Source organism: Tachyglossus aculeatus, chromosome 11, assembly GCF_015852505.1.
Source record: "Tachyglossus aculeatus isolate mTacAcu1 chromosome 11, mTacAcu1.pri, whole genome shotgun sequence".
Classification (NCBI taxonomy): domain Eukaryota; kingdom Metazoa; phylum Chordata; class Mammalia; order Monotremata; family Tachyglossidae; genus Tachyglossus; species Tachyglossus aculeatus.
The window spans coordinates 55,110,457-55,135,368 of record NC_052076.1 but is presented as its reverse complement, the minus strand read 5'-3'; the positions used below and the strand labels follow the sequence as shown (position 1 = coordinate 55,135,368).

General features: G+C 50.4%; 2 protein-coding genes across 11 annotated transcripts in view; one reads left to right on the top strand and one right to left on the bottom strand.

The window, feature by feature from the left end:
- The first annotated feature begins 373 nt into the window (after positions 1–373).
- On the top strand, positions 374–13,369 carry SETD6 (SET domain containing 6, protein lysine methyltransferase). The gene is made up of 8 exons (XM_038753383.1): positions 374–527; positions 4,246–4,390; positions 4,500–4,641; positions 5,633–5,827; positions 7,210–7,333; positions 9,169–9,349; positions 10,925–11,067; positions 11,996–13,369. Exons 1-8 carry the CDS (start codon positions 381–383, stop codon positions 12,305–12,307), a joined length of 1,389 nt encoding a protein of 462 aa, XP_038609311.1. The 5' UTR covers positions 374–380; the 3' UTR covers positions 12,308–13,369.
- Positions 13,370–13,766: 397 nt separating this feature from the next.
- The window catches only part of CNOT1 (CCR4-NOT transcription complex subunit 1), an 86,783-nt gene continuing 75,637 nt past the window's right edge, over positions 13,767–24,912 (bottom strand). For all 10 annotated transcript variants that reach the window (XM_038753373.1, XM_038753377.1, XM_038753375.1 and 7 more), the window contains 10 exons: positions 23,894–24,142; positions 20,780–20,943; positions 20,376–20,493; positions 19,455–19,556; positions 18,667–18,840; positions 17,322–17,471; positions 15,852–16,032; positions 15,161–15,293; positions 14,806–14,940; positions 13,767–14,195 (listed from right to left, as the gene is read on the bottom strand). In XM_038753373.1, the coding sequence (XP_038609301.1) occupies positions 14,117–14,195; positions 14,806–14,940; positions 15,161–15,293; positions 15,852–16,032; positions 17,322–17,471; positions 18,667–18,840; positions 19,455–19,556; positions 20,376–20,493; positions 20,780–20,943; positions 23,894–24,142 (1,485 nt within the window). In that variant the 3' untranslated portion in view covers positions 13,767–14,116. The remainder of the gene's footprint in view (positions 14,196–14,805; positions 14,941–15,160; positions 15,294–15,851; positions 16,033–17,321; positions 17,472–18,666; positions 18,841–19,454; positions 19,557–20,375; positions 20,494–20,779; positions 20,944–23,893; positions 24,143–24,912) is intronic.

Genomic DNA, 24,912 nt, shown 5'->3' with positions numbered 1-24,912 from the left:
CTGTGAGCCCCCCTTGGGACAACCTGATCACCTTGTAACTTCCCCAGCGCTTAGTCCAGTGCTCTGCACATAGTAAGCGCTCAATACATACGATTGAATGAATAAATGCCATTACTACTGTTATTATTACAGCGTGAGCGTGTCCGGCGCATGCGTGCCCCCCAAGGCGTGGGCGGCCCGGCGCATGCGTGGCCCCCCCTCAGGCGTGGGTGTGTCCTGCGCATGCGTGCCCCCCCTCAGGCGTGGGCGCGTCCGGCGCATGCGTGCCCCTCCCTCCCGCCAGGCGTGGGCGTGTCCTGCGCATGCGTGCCTGCCCTCCCCGGCCTGTGCGTGTCCCGCGCATGCGCGCCCAGGGGCGGCCGGCACGTGGGCGTGGGGCTATGGCGAGCCAGGCCAAGCGGGCCCGGCCGCTCTTTGACCCTCGACCCCTGACCCCTGACCCCGGCGGTGACCCTGGCGACGACCCCGACCCCCTGCCCGCCTTCCTGCGCTGGGGCCGCCGGGTGGGCCTGCAGCTCAGCCCCAAGGTGAGCGGGCACCAGGGAAAAAACCCTCCTCCCTCTGCCCAATGATAATAACAACAACCATCATCATTATCATCATCATCATCATGGCACTTATTAAGCGCTTACTATGTGCCAAGCACTGTTCTGAGCGCTGGGGAGGTGACAAGGGGATCAGGTTGTCCCCCGTGGGACTCCCAGTCTTCATCCCTATTTGACAGAGGAGGTCACTGAGGCCCACAGAATAATAATAATAATAATGGCACTTATTAAGCGCTTACCATGGGCCCAGCACTGTTCTAAGCGCTGGGGAGGTGACAAGGAGATCGGGTTGTCCCCCGTGGGGCTCCCAGTCTTCATCCCTATTTGACAGAGGAGGTCACTGAGGCCCACAGAATAATAATAATAATAATAATAATGGCACTTATTAAGCGCTTACTATGGTAATATATTAATTTTAATATTAATATTAATATGATAATTGATACTTAAGTGCATACTATATGTGCCAAGCACTGCTATATATGATAATAATTATGATACTTAAGTGCTTACTATGTGCCAAGCCCTGTTATATATGATAATAATTATGATACTTAAGTGCTTACTATGTGCCAAGCACTGTTATATATGATAGTAATTATGATACTTAAGTGCTTACTATATGTGCCAAGCACTGTTATATATGATAATAATTATGATACTTAAGTGCTTACTATGTGCCAAGCACTGTTATATATGATAATAATTATGATACTTAAGTGCTTACTATGTGCCAAGCACCGTTCTAATAAGTGCCGTCAAGTTGTTTCCAATTCTTAGTGACTCCATGGATATATTTCTCCAGAACATCCTGTCTTTTGCCCTTCTAGACTGTGAGCCCACTGTTGGGTAGGGACCGTCTCTCTACGTTGCCAACTTGGCCTTCCCAAGCGCTTAGTCCAGTGCTCTGCACACAGTAAGCGCTCAATAAATCCGATTAAATGAATGAATGAATAATCCGCAGCCTTTAAGCGCTCAATAAATACGATTGATTGATTGATTGATTTCTAACGGTTCTTCCGTTCCCGTGGTCTGGTCTGCCTCTTCCTTGTTTCCCCTGGACTTTTCCCAGCCTGAGCGTCTTCTCCCGAGAATTAGCCGTCCTGATGCTGCGTCCAAAATATGCTCAACTAAGCCGAGTCCAAAGACCACTTTGGCTTAATTTGCCCTAATATCCATTTGTTCGTTTTTCGGGCCTTCTCCGACACCACATTTCAAAAGAATCGTTCTTTCTAACCTGTTTTTCCACCGTCGAGCTTTCGGGGCCATACGCTGTCCCTGGAAACACCGTAGAATTGATGATTTGTATTTTTGTGGCAGTTGTCTATACCAGCATTATTTCATGACTTTTTCTAGGCTCTTAATAGCAAATCTTTCTAACATTAATCTTTGGCACATTTCTTGACTACCAGTTCATTTATTATTGATCATCGATCCCGGGAGAGATAAATTGTCAACTGTTTCAATCCTCTCTCCAACCACTCCAAGTATGTGTTAAAACTTCCAGTTGTCATGATCTTTGTTTTCTTGACATTCATATCTAGGCCCATATTTTTGCTCTCTTCCTTAACTTGCAGTAATGATATATTTACTGCATATATCCATATCTATCTATCTATATATATATATATATCCAGCGCTTAGAACCGTGCTTTGCACATAGTAAGCGCTTAACAAATGCCATCATTATTATTATTATTGTTTATACATACAAACAAGTACATGTGTGTATGTGTGTGTATATAGGATAATAATTATAGGATTTGTTAAGCACTTACTGTGCCAGAAGCAGCGTGGCTCAGTGGAAAGAGCCCAGGCTTTGGAGTCAGAGGTCGTGGGTTCAAATCCCGTCTCCGCCACTCGTCAGCTGTGTGACTTTGGGCGAGTCACTTCACTTCTCTGGGCCTCAGTTCCCTCATCTGTAAAATGGGGATGAAGACTGTGAGCCCCTCGTGGGACAACCTGATTACCTTGTATCTACCCCAGCGTTTAGAGCAGTGCTTTGCACATAGTAAGCGCTTAACAAATACCAATATTATTATTATTATTATGTGCCAAGCACCGATCTAAGTGCCTAGGTAAATACAAGGTAATCAGGTGGTATGAGGGAACTGAAGCACAGAGAAGTTAAGTGGCTTGCCCAAGGCCACACAGCAGACAAGTGGCAGAGCCGGGATTAGCATCCATGTCCTCTAACTCCCAAGCCCATGATCTTTCCACGAAGCCACGGTGTGAATATATTCATTCAATCGTATTTATTGGGCGCTTACTGTGTGCAGAGCACTGTACTAAGCGCTTGGGAAGTACAAGTTGGCAACATATAGAAGCAGTGTAAATAGAAGCAGCACGGCGGACTAGCTAGAGCCTTGGCTTGGGTGTCAGTCAATCAATCGTATTTATTGAGCGCTTACTTTGTGCAGAGCACTGTACTAAGCGCTTGGGAAGTCCAAGTTGGCAACATATAGAGATGGTCCCTACCCACCAGTGGGCTCACAGTCTAGAAGGTCATGGGTTCTAGGCCCAGCTCTGCCACATGTCTGCTGTGGGACGGTGGGACTCTGTGCCTCAGTTCCCTCATCTGTAAAATGGGGATTGAGACTGTGAGCCCCACGTGGGACAGGGACTGGGTCCAACCCGATTTGCTTGTATCCTCCCCAGCACTTAATCAATCAATCAATTGTATTTATTGAGCGCTTACTGTGTGCAGAGCACTGTACTAAGCGCTTGGGAAGTACAAGTTGGCAACATATAGAAACAGTCCCTACCCAACAGTGGGCTCACAGTCTAAAAGTCTTAATACAGTGCCTGGCACACAGTAAGCGCTTAACAAGTACCGCAGTTATTATATGCTCATATATGTGTGTATATCGGAGTGTGTGGGTGTGTGTATTTTGGACACACAATCAGGAGGACTAATTGTCTGGAGAAAACATGAATGGTAGGAGAAGTCCAGGGAAAACGTGAAAGAGGCGGACAGAGGGTTAGAGACCCTAACAACGAGAACGGAAGAGCCGTTAGCAAGGTTACGGATTATGGCACAATCAATCAATCAATCAATTGTATTTTTTGAGCGCTTACTGTGTGCAGAGCACTGTACTAAGCGCTTGGGAAGTACAAGCTGGCAACATATAGAGACAGTCCCTACCCAACAGTGGGCTCACGGCCTAAAAGTCTTAATACAGTGCCCGGCACACAGTAAGCGCTTAACAAGTACCGCAGTTATTATATACGCATATATGTATATATATCGGAGTGTGTGGGTGTGTGTATTTTGGACACACAATCAGGAGGACTAATTCTCTGGAGAAAACATGAACGGTAGAAGTCCAGGGAAAACGTGAAAGAGGCAGACAGAGGGTTAGAGACCCTAACAACGAGAACGGAAGAGCCGTTAGCAAGGTTATGGATTATGGCAGAAGGCGGGATACTCTGGGGAAAAAAGGATCCAAAGAGTCAGTCAATCAATCGTATTTATTGAGCGCTTACTGTGTGCAGAGCACTGTACTAAGCGCTTGGGAAGTATAAACTGGGAACATATAGAGACAGTCCCTACCCAACAGTGGGCTCACCGACTCGGCGGCACTTGATGATGATAATATATGTCGGGGCGGGGTTCGCGGCCTCTGACTTGGCCGCCCTTTTCCTCCCTCCGTCCGTCCGTCCGTCCGTCCGCCCGCCCGTGGTTGCCCGGCGGCGGCAGGTGACGGTGAGCCGGGTGGGCACGGTTTCCGGCTACGGGATGCTGGCGCTGGAGGACCTGCAGCGGGGAGAGCTGCTGTTCTCCGTGCCGCGGGCCGTGCTGCTGTCCCAGCACACCACGTCCATCCGGGCCCTGCTGCACGCGGGTAAGGACGCGAGGCCCGGGCCGCGGGGGCCGCGGGGGCCGGGGGGGGGTGGGGTGGCCCTCAGCGGGGGACCGGCCCCGGGCTGAGATTGGGAGTTGTCGTCGTGCAGAGCGCCAGGCCCTGAAGAGCCAGTCCGGTTGGGTGCCCCTCCTCTTGGCCCTGCTCCACGAGTACCAAGCCAGCGACTCGCCCTGGCACCCCTACTTCTCTCTCTGGCCCGACCTCAATGACCTGGACCACCCCATGTTTTGGTGAGACGCTCAGCCGCCTTCCGGCCGCCGCTCGGGGCCGGGAACTCCCGAGCCGGGCGGGCCGAGGAGGAGAGGGTCGGGAGAGAGAAAGAGATTCCGGGCTGGGGCGGCTGCCGGCCAGAAATTTCACGCGGCTGAGGGTCCCAAAACGGACCTTGGGCCGGATCGGCGAGTGGGCTTTCCCCAGGTGGGCAGGAGGAGGGTGGAAAACGGGTCTCCCCCGAGGAGAGGCAGCGGGATCTGGGCCCGGGCTCTCCGCCTCTTCCCATCCGGGGCACTGCCAACCGCCGAGAGGGCGGGACCGGCGGCAAAAAACATGGGAAGCTGCCCGGCAAGGTCACACAGCCTGTTGGCACCACGGCTAGCCTGTAGCCCAGAGACAGACTGGGGCTCCTCAGGTGTCTCCCACCCATCCCCGAAAAGGCTCACATAAGCAGGGAAAAAGATGGTCTAGATACGATTTTTACCGGGAAAAAGCCCCGACCGTCAGTCCTCCACAGCTTCCCGGGTGAGCCGCTGCTCTGAATCGGTCATATTTATTGAGTGCTTACTGTGTGCGGAGCACCGCACTACGCTTGGGAGAGTACAGTATAACGGAGTTTGTCCAAGGACATTCTCTGTCCCCGTTCATTCATTCAATCGTTTTTATTGAGCGCTTACGGTGTGCAGAGCACTGTACTAAGCACTTGGGAAGTCCAAGTTGGCAACATGTAGAGACGCTCCCTACCCGACAGTCCCAGAATTCACCCACTGAGTTCCCGGCGCTTAGAACAGCGCTTAACAGATGCCACCGTTATTATTATTTACAGGACATTCCCAGGGAGGTGCTGGGCAGGAATAGCCTTCCGCAGCCACCCTGCAGGGTAGGATCCCGGAGGTCCCGAAAGCGGAGGGCTCGCGTGTCGCTAAGAACTGGGCGTCCCTCTGGCGCGGGTGAGAGAGGAGCCCGGGCCTGCACGCGTGCGCACGCGTGCGCGTGTCCCCTTCACAGGCCCGAGGAGGAGCGGGGGCGGCTGCTCCGGGGCACCGGCGTGCCCGAGGCGGTGGAGAAGGACCTGGCGAACATCAGCCGCGAGTACAGCAGCATCGTGTTGCCGTTCGTGGAGGCCCATCCCGATCTGTTCCCCGCCAGCTCCTGCTCGCTCCGGCTGTATTGCCGACTCGTGGCGCTGGTCATGGCCTACAGGTGAGGGGCCCGGCGCTCCGCCAGCTCTTCTCGGGGGGCGCGGGGGAAGGGGGCTGAGCCTCAGCCGGCCACGGACCCGGGAGAGAGTCGCCGGCCCCGTCCGGCTGGGAAGAGGCGCGGGCTGAAGAAGGGCCGTCCGCCACGCTCAAGGTAACGGGCCCCGTTAGGCGGCGTCCAAAACGGCATCCTCCTCCTGAAGGCCGTCGCGGGGAGAAGGAACACCCCGCCGTTTACCACGGTGCCCGGCCTATAGTCGGTGCTTCACGAGCCCCTCCGTTATTTATTACGGAGAAGCAGCGTGGCTCAGCGGAAAGAGCCCGGGCTTTGGAGTCGGGGGCCGTGGGTTCGAATCCCGGCTCCGCCACGAGTCTGCTGTGAGACCTTGGTCAAGTCGCTTCACTTCTCTGAGCCTCGGTTCCCTCATCTGTAAAGTGGGGATCATCAGTCGTATTTATTGAGCGCTTGCTATGTGCAGAGCAGAAGACTGTGAGCCCCGCGCGGGACAACCTGATCACCTTGTGTCCCCCAGTGCTTTGCACATAGTAAGCACTTAATAAATGCTGTTATTATCATCTATCGTATTTATTGAGCGCTTACTGTGTGCAGAACACTGTACTAAGTCCTTGGGAAGTACAAGCTGGCAACATATAGAGACAGTCCCTACCCAACAGTGGGCTCACGGTCTAAAAGACATTATTATTATTATTATTATTATTATTATTATTATTAGTATTAGTATTAAGCCATTCAGGGCTTGGTGCTGTTCCCTCTGGCCTTAAGTCCTTCTGGCTCCCGTCAGACCCCGCTCCAAGCTCGGGTGAGGGTGAGGATGAAGCCGCAGCCGGAGACATTCCCAAACTAGACTGTGAGCCCACTGTGGGGTAGGGACCATCTCTATATTGTGCCAACTTGTACTTCCCAAGCGCTTAGTACAGTAAATACAATTGATTGATTGATTGATTGATTGATCACTGCACCCGGACTTCGGTAGCCACGATGCTCCGTCTCGTACTTGTCGCCGTCCCGGTTGCCAATCTCCTCCGTATCCCCAATTCCTATCCTCCGATCGTGAGCCCTTCTGGAGGCCGGGGAGTGTCTGGTTTTTGATTAACGGTGCTTGGCACGTAGTAAGCGCTTAACAGACACCATCGTTATTATTATTATTCATTCATTCATTCAATCGTATTTATTGAGCGCTTACTGTGTGCAGAGCACTGGACTAAGCGCTTGGGAAGGACAAGTTGGCAACAGATAGAGATGTTATCAGTGACCTGTTTTTCCCGGTGCTTAGTACAGCGCACCATAGGTGCTTAGTAAATCCCGTTGAACCGAAAGGCTCGGTCCTCAGCTCGGCCCAATGTGGTCGGGGGTCTGTCCGGCAGTTTCCAGGAGCCTCTGGAGGAAGAAGAGGAAGAGGAGAAGGAGCCCAACCCTCCGATGATGGTGCCGGCCGCCGACCTCCTCAACCACGTGGCCAATCACAACGCCAACCTGGAGTACGGCCCGGTGAGCAGCCCCCTCTCCCTTTCAGGTTGAGCAGCGGGGCTCAGTGGAAAGAGCCCGGGCTTTGGAGTCAGAGGTCATGGGTTCAAATCCCGGCTCCGCCAGCTGTGTGACTTTGTCACTTCACTTCTCCATGCCTCAGTTCCCTCATCTGTAAAATGGGAATTAAGACTGTGAGCCCCCCCGTGGGACGGCCTGATCACCTTGTAACCTCCCCAGCGCTTAGAACAGTGCTCTGCACATAGTAAGCGTTTCACAAATACCATTATTATTAATAATATAATAATATATTATTATTATTATTAATAATATATTATCATTGCATTATTATATATCATTATATATTATAATATATTATTATATATAATATATTATTATATTAATAATATTATAATAATATAATATTGTTATTATTATTGAGCATCCCAGCTCTGTTCCTTTGGACCGGCAGAGGCCCCCTGGCCTGAGAAAAGGCCCCCCCCGGGGACAGGGTGAATCGGATCCGATAGAAGCAGTGTGGCTCAGTGGAAAGAGCCCGGGCTTTGGAGTTAGAGGTCATGGGTTCAAATCCTGGCTCCGCCACTTGTCAGCTGGGTGACTTTGGGCAACTCACTTCACTTCTCTGGGCCTCAGTTCCCTCATCTGTAAAATGGGGATGAAGACTGTGAGCCCCCCGTGGGACGGCCTGATCACCTTGTAACCTCCCCAGCGCTTAGAACAGTGCTCTGCACATAGTAAGCGCTTCACAAATACCATTATTATTAATAATACTATTATAATAATATTATGCTATTATTAATAATACATTATTATATTATATCATTATATATTTTAATATAATATATTATATAATATTATATTAACAATATTGTTATTATTATTATTATTAAGCATCCCAGCTCTGTTCCTTTGGACCGGCAGAGGCCCCCTGGCCTGAGAAAAGGCCCCCCACGGGGACAGGGTGAATCGGATCCGATAGAAGCAGCGTGGCTCCGTGGAAAGAGCCCGGGCTTTGGAGTCTGAGGTCATGGGTTTGAATCCCAGCTCCGCCACTTGTCAGCTGGGTGACTTTGGGCAACTCGCTTCACTTCCCTGTGCCTCAGTGCCCTCATCTGTAAAATGGGGATGAAGACTGTGAGCCCCCCGTGGGACAGCCTGATCACCTTGTAACCTCTCCAATGCTTAGAACAGTGTTCTGCACAGAGTAAGTGCTTCACAAATACCATTATTATTATTATTATTATTATTATTATTATTATTATTATTATTGAGCATCCCAGCTGTGTTCCTTTGGACCGGTAGAGACCCCCTGGCCTGAGAAAAGGCCCCCCACGGGGACAGGGTGAATCAGATCCGATAGAAGCAGCGTGGCTCAGTGGAAAGAGCCTGGGCTTTGGAGTCAGAGGTCATGGGTTCAAATCCCGGCTCCGCCACTTGTCAGCTGGGTGACTTTGGGCAACTCACTTCACTTCTCTGGGCCTCAGTGCCCTCATCTGTAAAATGGGGATGAAGACCGTGAGCCCCCCGTGGGACAGCCTGATCACCTTGTAACCTCCCCAGCGCTCTGCACATAGTAAGCGCTTCAGAAATACCATCATTATTATTATTGAGCGTCCCAGCTCTGTTCCTTTGGAGCGGCAGAGGCCCCCTGGCCTGAGAAAGGCTCCCACGGGGACAGGGTGAATCGGATCCGATCGCTGGGTCCTTGTCAGGGCCCGGGAACCTCCCCGGGGAGCGGGACTCGGTGAGCACTGCGCCTTGTGAGACGGGGTTAGGGAGAGGGAGGCAGTCCTAGGGGCCCAGCCGCCCCCCAGCCGCCCCTCCACCTCCCGTTGCAGGAGTGCCTGCGGATGGTGGCCACCCAGCCCATCCCCAAGGGCCAGGAGATCTTCAACACGTACGGGCAGATGGCCAACTGGCAGCTGCTGCACATGTACGGCTTTGCAGAACCCTACCCCGGCAACACGGACGACACGGCCGACATTCAGATGGTGACGGTGCGCGCCGCCGCCCTCCAGGGTGAGTCCCCCCGCTCCGGCGGCCCGGCTCGGCCCCGGCGGCTGGGGGCGGGGGGGGGGGGGGGTCAGCCTGCTTTGCCTTGACCTCTTCGGAAGCATCGCGCTACGTGTTTAGCGCTCACTATGTGCCCAGCGCTGTTCTAAGCGCCGGGGCGCTTTCAAGGTGATGGGGTCGGACACGGTCCCTGTCCCATACGGGGCTCGCCGTCTTAATCAATCAATCAATCAGTCGTATTTATTGAGCGCTTACTGTGTGCAGAGCACTGGACTAAGCGCTGGGAAGTACAAGTTGGCAACACATAGAGACGGTCCCTACCCAACAGCGGGTTCACAGTCTAATAGTCTCACAGTCTTAATGTGAGACTTAACCATGAGAAGCATGGTTCTAGACAGTGAGCCCGCTGTTGAGTAGGGACCGTCTCTATATGTTGCCAACTTGGACTTCCCAAGCACTTAGTACAGTGCTCTGCACACAGTAAGTGCTTAATAAATGCGATTGAATGAATGAATGAACCATGAGAAGCATGGTTTTAGACTGTGAGCCCGCTGTTGCGTAGGGACCATCTCTCTGTGTTGCCAACTTGTACTTCCCAAGTGCTTAGTACAGTGCTCTGCACACAGTAAGCGCTCAATAAGTAGGATTGAATGAATGAAAAGCAGCGTGGCTCAGTGGAAAGAGCGCTGGGCTTTGGAGTCAGAGGTCATGGGTTCAAATCCCGGCTCCGCCAACTGTCAGCTGTGTGACTTGGGGCAAGTAAGGTGGGGTGCAATCTGAGGCTGGCTCTCACCTACCGAGGACTCCCCCTTCTAGACTGTGAGCCCACTGTTGGGTAGGGACCGTCTCTATATGTTGCCAACTTGTACTACCCAAGTGCTCAGTACAGTGCTCTGCACACAGTAAGTGCTCAATAAATACGATTGAATGAAAGTCACTTCACTTCCCTGGGCCTGTGTTCCCTCATCTGTAAAATGGGGATTAAGACTGTGAGCCCCCCGTGTGGGACAACCTGATCATCTTGTAGCCTCCCCAGTGTTTAGAACAGTACTCTGCACATAGTAAGCGCTTAATAAATGTCATCATCATTATTATTATTATTATTCTCCACTTGATGATGATGATGGCATTTATTAAGTGCTTACTATGTGCAAAGCACTGTTCTAAGTGCTGGGGAGGTTACAAGGTGATCAAGTTGTCCGAGGGGGGGCTCACAGTCTTAATCCCCATTTTATAGATGAGGGAACTGAGGCCCAGAGAAGTGAAGTGACTTGCCCAGAGCCACACAGCTGACAATTGGTAGAGCGGGGATTTGAACCCGTGACCTCTGACTCCAAAGCCCAGGCTCTTTCCACTGAGCCAAGCTGCTTCTCTTTATGGATGAGGTAACTGAGGCTCAGAGAAGTTAAGCGACCTGCCCGAGGTCACACAGCAGACCGGGGCTCAGAACCCACGTCCCCCGGCCCCCAAGCCCGCGCCGTCTCCCCCGCCCCCAGGGCCCGGCTGCTGAGGGACTCGAAGGCAGGATTGGGGCCGGGTGGAGTTTCCTCCCACACCCCTTCCCGCTGGTTTTCCAAGCAGGCGCCGAGACAGAAGCGGAGAAGCAGTCGGTCCGCGAGCGCTGGGATCTCCTGTGCCGGCTGGAGATGGTGGGAGAGGAAGGCGCCTTTGTGGTTGGCTGGGAAGAGGTGCTGACCGAAGAAGAGCTGTCCGCCACGCTCAAGGTAACGGGCCCCGTTAGGCGGCATCCAAAACGGCGGCCTCCTCCTGAAGGCCGTCGCGGGGAGAAGGAACACCCCGCTGTTTACTACGGTGCCCGGCCTTTATTAAGTGCTTCACGAATCCCTCCGTTATTTATTAAGCCGTTCTGGGCTCGGTGGTGTTCCCTCTGGCCTTGTTTAGGATTGGAACTGGCTGGCCAATCTCAACTCAGTTGGAGTCTTCCCTCCCGCACCCAACTTCCTTTTCATGGATTTTAAGCGTTTACTATGGGCCGGGCACCGTTCTCGGTGCTGGGGTTGATCAGGTTGGACACGTTCCCGGGGCTCACGGTCGATCCCCACTTTACATATGAGGAAGCCGAGGCAGAGAGAAGTTAAGTGACTTGCCCAAGGTCACACGGCAGGCAGCCGCTCTTCCTCGGATGGCAGTCCGGCCTCCCCCACACTGCTGTGCCCCGAGATCCGTTTGGATCGGAGAGGATTTTGGCGGGGGGCAGAGGAGCAGCCAGATACCAGTTAGGTGTACTGGTCTAACTGGGGCAACGATGCCCGCCTGCCCTCTGCCTCTTTCCTCCACCGTCCCTCGGCCGCGGGCCCCCGGAGCCCCTCGGCCACTGGAGTTTGGGGGTCTTGTCCTTATTCCGACACGTGAGGGTCCGTGACGGTGCTAGTGGGGGTTTTGGAGGCAACGTCTTCACCCAGAGTAAGTGTTGCAGCACCAGTCTGTTGCAGAAGCAGAAGGCCTGCGTTTTTCCAACGGGACGTTTCGTTTTCCCAGGCACTTGGAACACCAGGTTAAGGTAGGATGACACAGGATCCCCGGAGACTTAAGGGGAAGTTAGACCGCTGTCTTTAGATGCACCGGCTAACCGCTGAAGAGACTTCTTTCCAGCGGCTCCCATCGTCCGCCTCTCTCTCTCCCTGGCTGCAGGTACTGTGCATGCCCGCCGAAGAGTTCAGGGAGTTTAAGGAGCACGAAGGCCGGGAGGAAGACGACGGTGAGGACGACGGCCTGAACCTGACCACCGAGACCATCCCCAAACTCAGAGCCTCGTGGAGGAAGCTCCTCCGCGACAGCGCGCTGCTCACGTTGCGGTCTTACGCCACGGACCTGAAAACCGAGCAGGAGCTGCTCGACAACGCGGCCGCCTACGCCCGACTCGGCCCCAGGGAGCGGCAGGCCTTTCAGGTTCGCTACGGCCAGAAAATGATCCTGCATCGACTGTTGGAACTGACTAGCTAACGGGGACCGTGCCACGGGAGGGGTTTTTTTTAACATGTACATAATCCTGCAGCTTTTCCCTTCCAGGTGTATAAAGTCCTACTCTTGGCCCGCCTATCTTCCCACTTCATGCCGGTTGCAGCTCAGGTCCAAACTTCCTCCCGCGAGCGGCAAGGGGGTAGGTGAAAACCTGGGCCACAGTGGCACTCGGTTTGAATTCGCGATTCCACGGCAGGACATCTTCCCTCACAGGAAGGGATTTTTCCAACAGCCCGGGTTAGAAAGCTCAGGGCCCCGACGGCCTCTTCCGCCCCCGCCACCTTTCGTCTGTCTGTGCTGTGACGGGAGCAGCATCGTAGGACTAAAGGCTTCCCTGCTCTCCAAACCACAAGTACGGCCTTGCGATAAGGCTCTCTCCAGAGAACGGAAGGCTGACATTTGCTTAACTTGCCCAGCTTTCACCGTATGGGTCCAGTTTAGATGGCACCGGCCCTTGCAGAACAGAAGGGCAGGTAATTCAGACTCTGCCCACTTCCACTCATTTATTATTTCTATTACTGGCTTACCCGGCGGGTGATTCTGAATGCCGCTTAACGAGGCACTTGGGAGAAGGGAAGATGAGCCCAAACCAGTCAAAAACCAGTTTGCCCCAGTGGGGTCCCAGTCCAGAATTAGGGGCCCAGGGCAAATCAGTTCAGACCTCTAAACGACTGTCCACTTTTGCCTTTCCTGCCCTTGCTGGCTGCTACCGAGAAAGCCACAGGGGACCGGATTGCATGTCATGACTTTTAATGTGTAACTACAGTATGCATACATACAAGAAGTGGGAGAACTAAAGCCCAGGAACTAGAAAGGCTACAAAATACAACACGTGGACCAATACATTTACAAAACATTCAAAATCCTTACAAAATGGGCTGTATTGGTCCTTTGTTTCTTTTTACAAACTTAGACTGTGTGGCTTCAGGGAGTAAGGAACGGGAGGAGGGGGAAGGCAGTTCAGAGATATATATAATTTTGTTCTCTCTCTCCCCACAAATTTACAAGTGTCAGGAAAAAAAAAAATAAAGCAGCTCTGGGCCTGGTCTGGGTTCCTTTAATACAAAGAGCTGACCCCGTCCCAGCGGGCCCCGAGGTGCATCTTCTCCAGCAGAAACGAGAAGTTCTTCCAACTGCAGCTCTCCCTGCCGACAGCTTTTGAGGGAGTCAAAAATGAAAGCCGGCAGGAGAAAAAAGCCCAAACAACTCAAAAAACAAACCAAAACCCATTGGGCCTTAACCCCGGACCCTCCCCCACATTCCATCGTATCCCATATTCCAACACGTCCACATTTTTTTTTTTAAACAACTTGGTGATTTAAAGGTCCCCTGTCGACATAAAAGAAAAAAAAAATAAGTTACATAATATTTAAACTGGCTTTTCAGTATTCTTTGGGAGTCCAGGAATGTCGGGCCGAGGAGATGTGCCCCAGACAAGAAGTGCTTGGCATCAGCAGCTGCCCCTTTATTACAAGCTCGACAGGTGCCAGTTTACCCCCCCTGCCTTTAAACACAATTTGCACAAACCCAGAAAGTCCAGACAAAAGGTTTTCGGTTTTCATGTATTTACACTAGTTCAAAACGATATTCACAGCATCTTCTAAATTTTGGCCAAGAGTCAGAAAATGTGTTTAAACTTTGGAACGTGCCCACGGGAGACTCGCCCCCTTCCCCCCTCCCGAGGGGGGTGGTGTGTACCCAAAATCCAAGGGAAGGCCGGGAAGAAGTCGGAAGGATTCTCCGGTTGGGGGGAACTCGGCGGAACGGGGACCTGCGAGGCGCGCTCCGTTTCTAACTGGCACCGGTCCCTTCCATCACTTGCTGAGCCTGCTTCTGCCCCATGCAGCATTGTGCAACCGACTGGAACAACCTGAACAGACACAAGAGGATCAGAGCCCTTCCTTCACCCCAAGACTGGCCAGGGAGCGTTGTTCGGGCGGTTGTTGGGGGACGCTCCCGCCGGGTAACCCTTGTAGATGCGTTCGGTCCCATCCGGGAGCTTACTGGGGGCCAAGCTCCGTACGGAGCGTTTGGGAGCGTGCGATGAAACAGTGACCGGACACGTCCCCCGCCCGCGACAAGCTCGCAGTCATAAGAATGAGTCCCACCCGAATACAACCTTGAAAGCAACCACTAGTAATCTAGCTCTCCAACACATTTAAGCGGCCATCTCGCTCTGGAGAAAGCACGCTTCGGTGCCAGGCGGTGCGCTCAAATCCCAAGACGGGCACCTGTGGCTCAACAGGCCTCCCCCTCCGCTCCGCTCCCTCTTCCGAACATTCAGAAGTCCCAGGAGCAGCTGCTTTGGGAGACCACTCTGATCCCAGGGCAGCCTTGCGGGGGCAAACGTGGGCCTCCTCACCCTCGGTTACGGGCACCCTGGCGCTGCCAAGGCCCTCGAGCCGCCGCGTGCTCGGCCCGCCGCCCAGGTGGGATCCCCAGCCCAGGCCCGGACGCGTCGAAAGACCCGCTCGACTCACTTTTCGATTTCTGGGGCACAGTGAACGAACTCGTGGTTCCAGAACTTAAACGCTGGGTTTTTAATCAGCTCGATGAAGGTAATGAGGAGACCCCAAGGATGTGGCCTATTTACAATCAACCGTTCCAAGAGAACCCTGGGGTGAAGAAGAAGGGAAAATTAAAAAGCGTCAGCCGAGAGGACGTGCAGATTCAGCTTGCTCGGCGACTACCGTAGTCATTCACCTGGGCGTGGGACAATTGAAGCAATTTTAGCGCCGAAAGCCTCCAGGAAGAGGCAAGGTTAAGTCACTGACAACGGAGGAGCTAGAAGGGTTGAAGACCATCCGCTTGACGCCCCCTCTGCCCCCCGCTTACCTGGTGATCTGTTCCTGGATAGCTTCAGTGTTGGCCTCTGCGAAAAGGTACAGCATGGTACAACTGAAGTAGTGAGTGTGGCTGTTCGGATATCGCAGCTGGTTAGCGATGGCATTCAAGAACAGGTACCGACCTAGAAACAGAGAGGGCAGCTGAGGCAACTCTGTCGGGGGAGGAGAATTTAAGCCGAACCTCCAAGTCCCGGACTGGAATTTCCGATTTGACTAGAGCGCTTTTAATAATAATAATTATGGCATCTATTGGGACCTATGTGCCAGGCACTGTACTAAACGCTGGGGTGGATCCAAGGAAATCAGGTCGGACACAGTCCCTGTCCCGCATGGGGCTCACGCTCTTCAATCCCCATCGTACGGAGGCACAGAAGAATGAAGCGACTCGCCCAAGGCCACACAGCAGACAAGTGGCAGAGCCGGGATTAGATCCCAGGACCTCCCGAGTCCCAGACCAGGGCTCTGAAGCGGGTATGAAGCAAGGACTTCATGGGGTACGGCTGTTGGGAGAGCGGACAATTACTGTGTCGAGATTACGCTGGCCGGCCCTCGGGACGTTCTCGCTACAGCGCACGCGTGCCGGCTGCAGGTAGTTCCATCGGAAGGAGTTAAGCAACCCCAGGCTTCCAAGCTAGTCGCTGTCGGTCACGGGGCCCTGGGATTCGGAACGGTCCGGTCACCTTCGGTGTCCAGGTCCACGGCCAGGTTCTGGAAGATGTCCATGTGCGCCGAATGGGTGATGGTGCTCATGGAGGGCGTGCTACCTTTGTTGTGGATGTGGGCGATGGCTTGCGTGCCCACGTACAGCACCAGGGCGTTGATCAGTTGGATGTTGTAACGATTCCCGGGTTCATTCGATACCTGGCGAGCCAAACAGAACGAGGCCGATCGGCTTGAGGAGGCCTCACTTCCTAAACCTGCCTCGCCACTCCTCTTTCCAAGCAGGGAACAGTGCTCAGCGCTTGGAACGGTGCTTCACACACAGTAAGTGCTTAATAAATGCCGTTAAAAAAGAAATACGTCAGTCCGCCATATTCTACCAGCAAAGGACTTTGAACCCAAAAATCCAATCGTGCTCCCCGGGGTATTTAGGCATACGGTGTCTATCTGCAACCGTTCCTCTATTTGGTGCCCACCCGAGCCACCGTTCGTTCATTCAACCGTATTTATTGAGCGTTTACTGTGTGCAGAGCACTGGACTAAGCGCGTGGGCAGTACAAGTTGGCAACCTGTCCACGTGTTTTGTTTTGTTGTCTGTCTCCCCCTTCTAGACTGTGAGCCCGTTGTTGGGTAGGGACCGTCTCTGTATGTCGCCAGCGTGTACTTCCCAAGCGCTTAGTACAGTGCTCTGCACACAGTAAGCACTCAATAAATGCAACTGAATGAATGAACATCTAGAGACGGTCCCTACCCAACAGCGGGCTCACAGTCTACAAGGGGGAGACAGACAACAAAACATATTATCAAAATAAAATAAACAGTAAATATGTACAAGTAAAATAGAGTAATAAATCTGTACAAACATATATACAGGTACTGTGGGCAGGGGAAGGAGGGAAGGAGGGGGCTCAGTCTGAGTGGAAAGTGAGTCTTAATAGCCCGTTAGTTGACCAAAGGTACAAGGTGAAGCTGAAAAGCAAGTTTTAAATGACAACCACCCTTCCACATCTCTTGAAAGAAAAACAGGGCTGGTTTTATATCGACCCTCTGGGCAAAGTTCTCCCGTCCTCATGCGTGACAGACAGGACTATAGTAAATCGGTGGTATTTACTGAGCACGTAATGCGGGCGGAGCACTATACCAAGCGCTCGGGAGAGTACAACAGAGTTGGTAGACACGTTCCCCGCCCACAAGCTGGGAGTGTAGAGACCTGTTCCCGTTTAAACTGAACAACCAGAGAACAGCTGGGCCTCTCCCACCAGGTCTTAGGAACTGGGCGGGTGGTTAGTGACATTCTACATCATCGGGCTCATTCCCAAATGAACAGTGATGCCAGAGATAGGAGTCCCAATTCGCTCTTAATCAAGGCTCCGCTATAAGTTCCTGCAGTTTCCACACAGATTAAGTGGTATAACACACCCCACAGGCCACAGCGATTTTTAATTTGACGCCCGGACGCTCGTCTCCCCAAGGTACCCCCCTCGACGTACCTGTAGGTTGCTGCGCAAGTCCGAAAGGAACGTGACCGGTGAGCGAGTTTTAAGGTAGGAATCCAAATCTTTTTTGAACTGAGGTGGCATCACTCCTGTGAAATTGGTGAGGATTCTGGGAGCAATGTTAATTTCACTTAACATATCCACCTGCCAAGGACAAAACCAGAGTCAGGGGAGTTTTATTCCGTGGCCCGCCTTAACCACCTTCTGGAAGCTTTACAGGGCACGCGGCAGGCAGGACACGCCGGTGCATCATCGCCTGTTAGTTTGACCGTACCCACAGCGACCTTCGCTCACGGCGTACAAAGCACTCGGGTATCGCCTGTGGCAAGAACCCTCTTTCCGAGACTTATCCGGTACGTGTGGCGTTCAGTGAATCTTGGCCTTGGAAATGGCAGGGATCTGCGGTATTCACAGTTGGCTTGACGACTGGCTTCTAAATGACTAGCAGCTCGTGCCCTTACGACTATCGCCCGGAGACTCTGTTCAAGAGTCACCGCCAACCATCTGAATCTCTGTTCTCAAAGACCCCCCTTGCGTGAAATAAACCACCCTCTGTAACACGCTGCTTCTCTGTAACAGTGAAGCAGCATGGCTCAGTGGAAAGAGCACCGGCTTTGGAGTCAGGGGTGATGGGTTCAAATCCCGACTCCGTCAACTGTCAGCTTGGGGCAAGTCACTTCTCTGTGCCTCAGTAACCTCATCTGTAAAATGGCGATGAAGACTGCGAGCCCCCCGTGGGACAACCTGATCACCTTGTAACCTCCCCAGCGCTTAGAACAGTGCTTTGCACATAGTAAGCGCTTAATAAATGTCCTTATTATTATTATTACGTGACACGGGGTTCAGATAGACACTTTTAAAAGCCAGAGAAATGTTGGATGAGATGTTAAGTCTGTCGGCTTAGGGTTCCCTAGAGATGTTTCCATTCCCCCCAGTAGTTAACATCTAAATTATCTTTATAAAGCTTTTCATGCCAAAGGAGAGCTGAGAACGGTGAAATCGAATACCCAAATCAAGACGGAAACTATCAGATCTATGGTATTTCAACACCTGCTACGAGCACTGTACTGCTATCGATGGACTGTCGGAAATACCCCTTCACCACTCGAGCGGCCGGTACAAAGTAATTCAGTTTTAATTCACTGGCTTCCCAGGGAGCTAGCCTACATTCTGCTGAGCGTGTGCTGTTCCTCAAATTCATTCAATTGTATTTATTGAGCGCTTACTGTGTGCAGAGCACTGGACTAAGCGCTTGGAAAGTCCAAGTTGGCAACATAGAGAGACGGTCCCTACCCAACAGCGGGCTCACCGTCTAGAAGACTCAAATGTAGCTCATTACCTTTAAGTTGGGAGTGAACGGGTCTGGGAGCCTCATGTTGCGTGGAAAGGCACTCAGGATCAAATTTCTTAGCTGGATGCAATTGGGCGGGATGACGTCACAGAACCCATAATGGTAATCACAAAGGAATTCTGGAAAGTCATGCAATAACACCAGGAGCACTCGTAAAGTACCCTATGGGGAAAAGACAGACACCCGGGGGAAGTTCAGAACCAAACATAGGAGAAAGACTTTTCCTGCATGTATATGAAATATCTAACGAGGCAAAAGGAGTTTGAGCCAATAACATATGGGCTCACCATTAGGAATGATCACTGCCTTCGTTATCTTCAAAAGAACAATGTATTATGAAGTAAATACCATAATGCCAGATTAAAAAAAAGTCAACAGAGCTACTTTTACCCTTTTAGGACTCCCCCTTTTCCCCAAAACAGACCTGCCAAATGTGAGCTTCAGATAAACTGAGAAGCAATTTATAAGATAACTGAGAAGCAGCGTTGTTTAGTGAAAAGAGCCCGGGTTTAGGAGTCAGAGGCCGTGGGTTCTAATCCCGCCTCCGCCACTTGTCAGCTGGGTGACTTTGGGCAAGCCACTTCACTTCTCGGTGCCTCAGTTACCTCATCTGTAAAATGGGGGTTGAGACTGTGAGCCCTCTGTGGGACAACCTGATTACCCTGTATCTACCCCAGCGCTTAGAACAGTGCTCGGCACATAGTAAGCGCTTAACAAACACCAACGGTATTATTATTATTATTATATATTAATACACACATACCAAAATAACATACCTTGTACAGGATTTGCATAGGTTTGGTAAGTTCCACATTTCTAAGGAAGGGAGCCAAATACTTGAACAAATCAATCAGTAGTTGGGCATACATGGGCCAGCCCTGAAAGAGGAGAAAGAGGGCACGAATCCATACATCAGGCACAAACTCATCATCAACAATATTTTAATCATCAAGGGGCTTACTGGGGAGTGGTCTTCGATTAAACCAGCTCTCCCAAAATCTCTACATGCATACTATTGCCTGGACTTTGACCCTCTCCATTATACACTGTCACCATTCTAGTCCACAAGTGGTTTTAGAGTATCTGAACAGAACAAGCTATCCCGGCCCTTGAATGCCTAGGACATTTCTGGTAAAACCTGAAAAATCCTGATGAACTGACAACCGGGCTACCCTTCTAAGAGCTGTTTCTGAAAAAGATACATCCCATATCCAATCGCTTGTGTTTTTCCTGGAATCTAAATGTCCTGTTCCTCCTTTGGCTTTTTTCCTTGGGGTCTTTAAGTACCTGATTTGAAATGATTAAAAATTCCTTCCGAGAGGCTGTTGGATTTTGCTCGATTTATGCTCAGAGGGCATCTTGGTACGTATTTACTATTCTGTGTTAATCTGTTTTGTTTTGTTGTCTGTCTTCCCCTTCTAGACTGTGAGCCCGCTGTTGGGTAGGGACCGTCTCTGTTGCCAACTTGTACTTCCCAAGCGTTTAGTACAGTCCTCTGCACACAGTAAGTGCTCAATAAATACAACTGAATGAATGAATGAGTGGAACGAAGGGTGCCTTATAAATGAATGAAGCTAACCAAAAGCACCCGCAGCTGGGCTTGCAGTACGTGGCTACGTATGAAACTAAATCGACCACTAATTAAAAACTGCTGAACATGGGTGCTGTCATTCACAGAAAATAAAGTGAGGCCATACCTTCTGCTGCGGTGTATGCGCCAGCATTCGTGCGATAAATATCCGGTGGGAGATCAGCTCAAGCCAGGCATACACAAAGCCCGGCGCTTTGGTAGGCCTCAAGATGTGGAATGTATTGCTGAAAAGAGACATACCAGTTAACAGCATAGCTCCTGATTTGATCAAATCAACAATAACTGGACCTTATAATACCCATTAAGAATACAGTTCAACTTAAAGCTTACCAAAAGTCTTTAAGAGCAGCGGCGACTGAAAGTATTTTGGTGGTCTCACCCAAAACGCTAAGCAAATTACCTTAGGTGGAGAAAGTCACATGCCAGACCCCAACCAAACCAAGGCCGAAACCCTCCAGAAGAAAATCCTTATTATTCAAAGCAATGTAGAGGGAGTAATCAGTAACATACCAGAAAGCTGTGAGCGTCTGAAAATTAATCGTCTCCAAGACATGCTCGGGGGCATTGAGTTCCAAAAGCAGCATGATGAAAATACGGTGGTACGGAAGCTGCTGAAAATCGTTTTGCCGAACATCGTGATCCTGCAGGAGGACGCCCACCACGATCCCGAGAACCTGGAGGAAGGGGACAGGTTTCAATGCCGGGCTTGAGAAAAACATTTCTACTCCCTCTCATTGGCTCTACGCTTTAAATGTTTCAAAAGTCATGAAGACACAATGACCAAACTGACTTCTCCCATTATTATCAATCACTTGGCTGGATTCCTCTCCTCATGCAGTGACAGATCAAATGACTTCCATTTTCTTAATGCTCTACAATCTAGACTTATTACACGTAATTGGAGGGGGCAGGGGAGAGAGTGCGTTTCAGAAAACAGTACACTGGAATCTTCATTCCAGGAAATGTTCTAAACTAGTGAACATCCAAATTTCCCTATCCTGCCCTGAAAATTAATCGTCTCCAAGACACGCTCGGGGGCATTGAGTTCCAAAAGCAGCATGATGAAAATACGGTGGTACGGAAGCTGCTGAAAATCGTTTTGCCGAACATCGTGATCCAGCAGCAGTGCCCTGCTTTGCACTTGTCCGTCCACCTTCATCCTTTACGGAGATTCCTTTTCTTACTCTGAATTTTACTGTCCTTCTAAATTTAGTAACTCCACCCAGATTGGTGGGTGACACTAAATGAGAGGGTACTGTAAGCCAAAATTAAAAATCAAATTGAAGTTGACATTGCTAGGACAGCTCACAGATTCATATATATATATATATATAGGACAAGGGAATATAGGCTAAGCATGACTACCGTCAAAAAGCTCAGGTCAAAGTCAACTACAAAAGCAGGCTCCTGTCCCGGAAGGACAGTCCAATCACCTCAGCCGTGTCTTCTCCAAGTCCAACCTGAATTCCTCAGAGGCACTATTTTCTACCCTGGACTTTTCCCGTTTCTCCGGACCATTTTTCAAAATAAATGGACCCAGTACTCTCATTTGGATTTTCACTTTTCTAGTCAATGGCTTGTTAGGCTATTTCAAGCTGAAATAATTATGTATCTACCTCCAAATATGTTCTCTACCTGTATACAGACAGGGAGATTACATTTGTGAGCTCCCTGAGGGCAGAGAACAGCCATCTCCCTTTGGCTGCACTCTTCCAGGAGCTCGGTACAGTGCCTCACACTCATTAAACACTCAATAAATACCACTGTTTGAACTAGAGAAAATAGGTACTAATATAAGCAGGAGAGAATTTGGGTGGTAATCGACTGGAGCTCCTTGGCATCAAACGGCCCGCCAACCCCGCTGCACTGGACCCTGAGGCGTTTGGTAGTGTTCCACATAGTGAGTGATTAACAAACTCTATTGCTTGATTGACTACAGTCGGAAATTTTTAAAGATAAAAGACTACAAAACATTTGAAAAGGACAGTGATGATGCAATGACTTGGTCTTTCTTTTTTTTTTTAAACCCAATTCCCCCTGAATAATCCCTAGGGACAGCTTCCCAGGCAGTGGGGCCTACTGGAAAGAAGACAGTTTTTTAAACCCAATTCCCCCTGAATAATCCCTAGGGGCAGCTTCCCAGGCAGTGGGGCCTACTGGAAAGAAGACAGGCCTGGACTTTTTTGATGGCATTTGTTATGTACTTTTTGTGCGCTAAACACTTTTCCAAGCGCTGGGGTAGGTAAGAGTTAATTTGGACACAGTTTAACTAGCGGAGTTTAATCCCAACTGCCAGTTGCCTACTGGGTGACCTTGGGCAAGTCATTTAACTTTTCGGAGTCTCCGTTCCTCATCTGTAAAACGGGGATTAGATTGCAAGCCCCATGTAGGACAGGGACTGATTAACTGGTATCCCCTGCAATGCTTAACACTTGAGCACCTGTCACCCGTCCCACAGTACACGTTTAACAAATACTACAGTTGTTATTATTATTAACAAGCTCCATCATTATTTACCTGCCTGGAGGAAGGGGGGAAGAGGTGGGAGGCTGGGCCCAAAGCCCTCTGGTTTTCCTTCCAGCACTATGCATGACCAATACTAAATTCTCCCAAAGCGCTTTAAGCGGTGATTCATTACTCCACTTAAAAGGCAACAGTGAAGTCAACCATCATTCAACAGGGAACACACAACTCAGAAGCTCAAGCAAAGGAGCGAGTGGCCCAGAAGCTCCGTGGGAGCTGTGCTTTACATCTTACCATTAGGCAAAACCTTCCATTTAACTTTCTAGTTATGAGAAAAACACACAAATGATATACTACTATCCTGGCCCAAACTGAAGCTCTTGAACTTAAAAGTAGGACAGACAACAGACTGGGGACAAAGTAGTTTTAGCCCTACACCTTACATTACACGCTGAGAAGCAGCGTGGCTCAGTGGAAAGAGCCCGAGCTTGGGAGTCAGAGGTCTAATCCCGGCTCCACCACTTGTCAGCTGTGTGACTTTGGGCAAGTCACTTAATTTCTCTGTGCCTCAGTTCCCTCATTGAGAAGCAGCGTGGTTCACTGGAAAGAGCACGGGCTTTGGAGTCAGGGGTCGTGGGTTTTGAATCCTGGCTCTGCCAATTGTCAGCTGTGTGACTTTGGGCAAGTCACTTAACTTCTCTGGGCCTCATCTGTAAAATGGGGATTAAGACTGTGAGCCCCCCGTGGGACAACCTGATCTCCTTGTAACCTCCCCAGCGCTTAGAACAGTGCTTTGCACATAGTAAGCGCTTAATAAATGCCATCATTATTGTTAATGTTGAGCTCAAGTCTCCCGGTGCCTAAAATTACTCTGATATTAAGTTTGGCATGGTGAGAGGAGAACGTTCTTTTAGACCACAAGAAGCTAATTGGATGCATTACCGCAGTCTGAAGCAATGTGCTATAAGCAGTCCCCGTTGTGGTCCGAAAGACTTGCCGTTCCTTCCGACATGCCCAACCTATCATCAGGGAGTAATTTTAGGCACTCAGAGAACTAGCCTCCCTCTTAACCTCGTTAGCCCACTCTACCAGTCGCCTATCGATCTAGGAAGCTGAAACGGAGTACTGCTCGGGGCAGCTGCAGACCGAAGGACCGTTCACCTTATTTAGCAGGTTTATCTTGGTGACCGTATTGGTGGCCTCCCCCGAGTGTTTGACCAGAAGGGCAATGAGTCGCACAAAAGCATCCAGGTTATGATAGCATTTGGCTCGGATCATGGTAGGGTTAGCCGCAGGATTGTGTTGCTGCTCGGCCTGAGCTCGATAGCTGATCTCAACACACATTTCTGTGCACAGGCGAAAGAATCTCGTTATGAGGTCGTCGGTCTTCAAGATTCCTTGCTGGTGCATCTATTATGGGGAAGAAAAGTAAACCCTCAGTACAATAAAATACAAAGAAACAGTCACTTAGATTCAATTATACTGATGTTCATAAAGAGACCCCACACGCCCAACCCTCCACCCATGTTTTACACCAATTAGGTGGCACAGAGTCAAGTGATTATTCCCAGGATTATTGGCCCCGATTTCACAGGAAATGGGTAAAGATGGGAAGCAATGGAAGTAAACGGTTAGACCAAGGATTCCCATGCACTAAATGGGCAATACAAGCTAACGGAATTCAGCTTGGTAATGCACTCAACGTCCCATCTGTTTTTCTCCAGAAAAATAAAAGTAGAGTGATACCCTATTAACATATGATTTGGCACAGCATAAAGTTGGGCCAAAGATGATGGCAACTCGAGGCCACTTTTAAAGGAAGTCTGTCGTCACAAAAACCCACTGAACTGTGCAGAGATTTAACATTGTTTTCCTTGGAAATTTTTTTTCAATATATAGAACATAAACAATTTAGTGTGGTAGACAAGCACCACGGAGAACAGACCGAGCCCATGAAATTAAATTAACTGCATTAACACATCTGGACATTAACCATCATATTACTTATTAAATATGCTAAATAAAAGTAAGAAGAGGGAAGACAGACAAGGTGATTCAATACATTAGATTAGAGAAGTCTTGGAAGTGTTTCCAGGAGATTCTTGCCATTGGAGTGGTCAGATCAAGAGAGAGGAAAAGTGAACAGTTTTCAGAAAACCAAGAAACGGAAAGTTTGAAAG

Excerpts from the sequence above, each read along its gene's own strand:
- SETD6 (XM_038753383.1), top strand. The coding sequence starts at position 381 with ATGGCGAGCCAGGCCAAGCGGGCCCGGCCGCTCTTTGACCCTCGACCC. Across the intron at positions 4,391-4,499 it reads CCGGGCCCTGCTGCACGCGG|AGCGCCAGGCCCTGAAGAGC; the intron begins GTAAGGACGCGA and ends GTCGTCGTGCAG. Across the intron at positions 7,334-9,168 it reads CCAACCTGGAGTACGGCCCG|GAGTGCCTGCGGATGGTGGC; the intron begins GTGAGCAGCCCC and ends CTCCCGTTGCAG.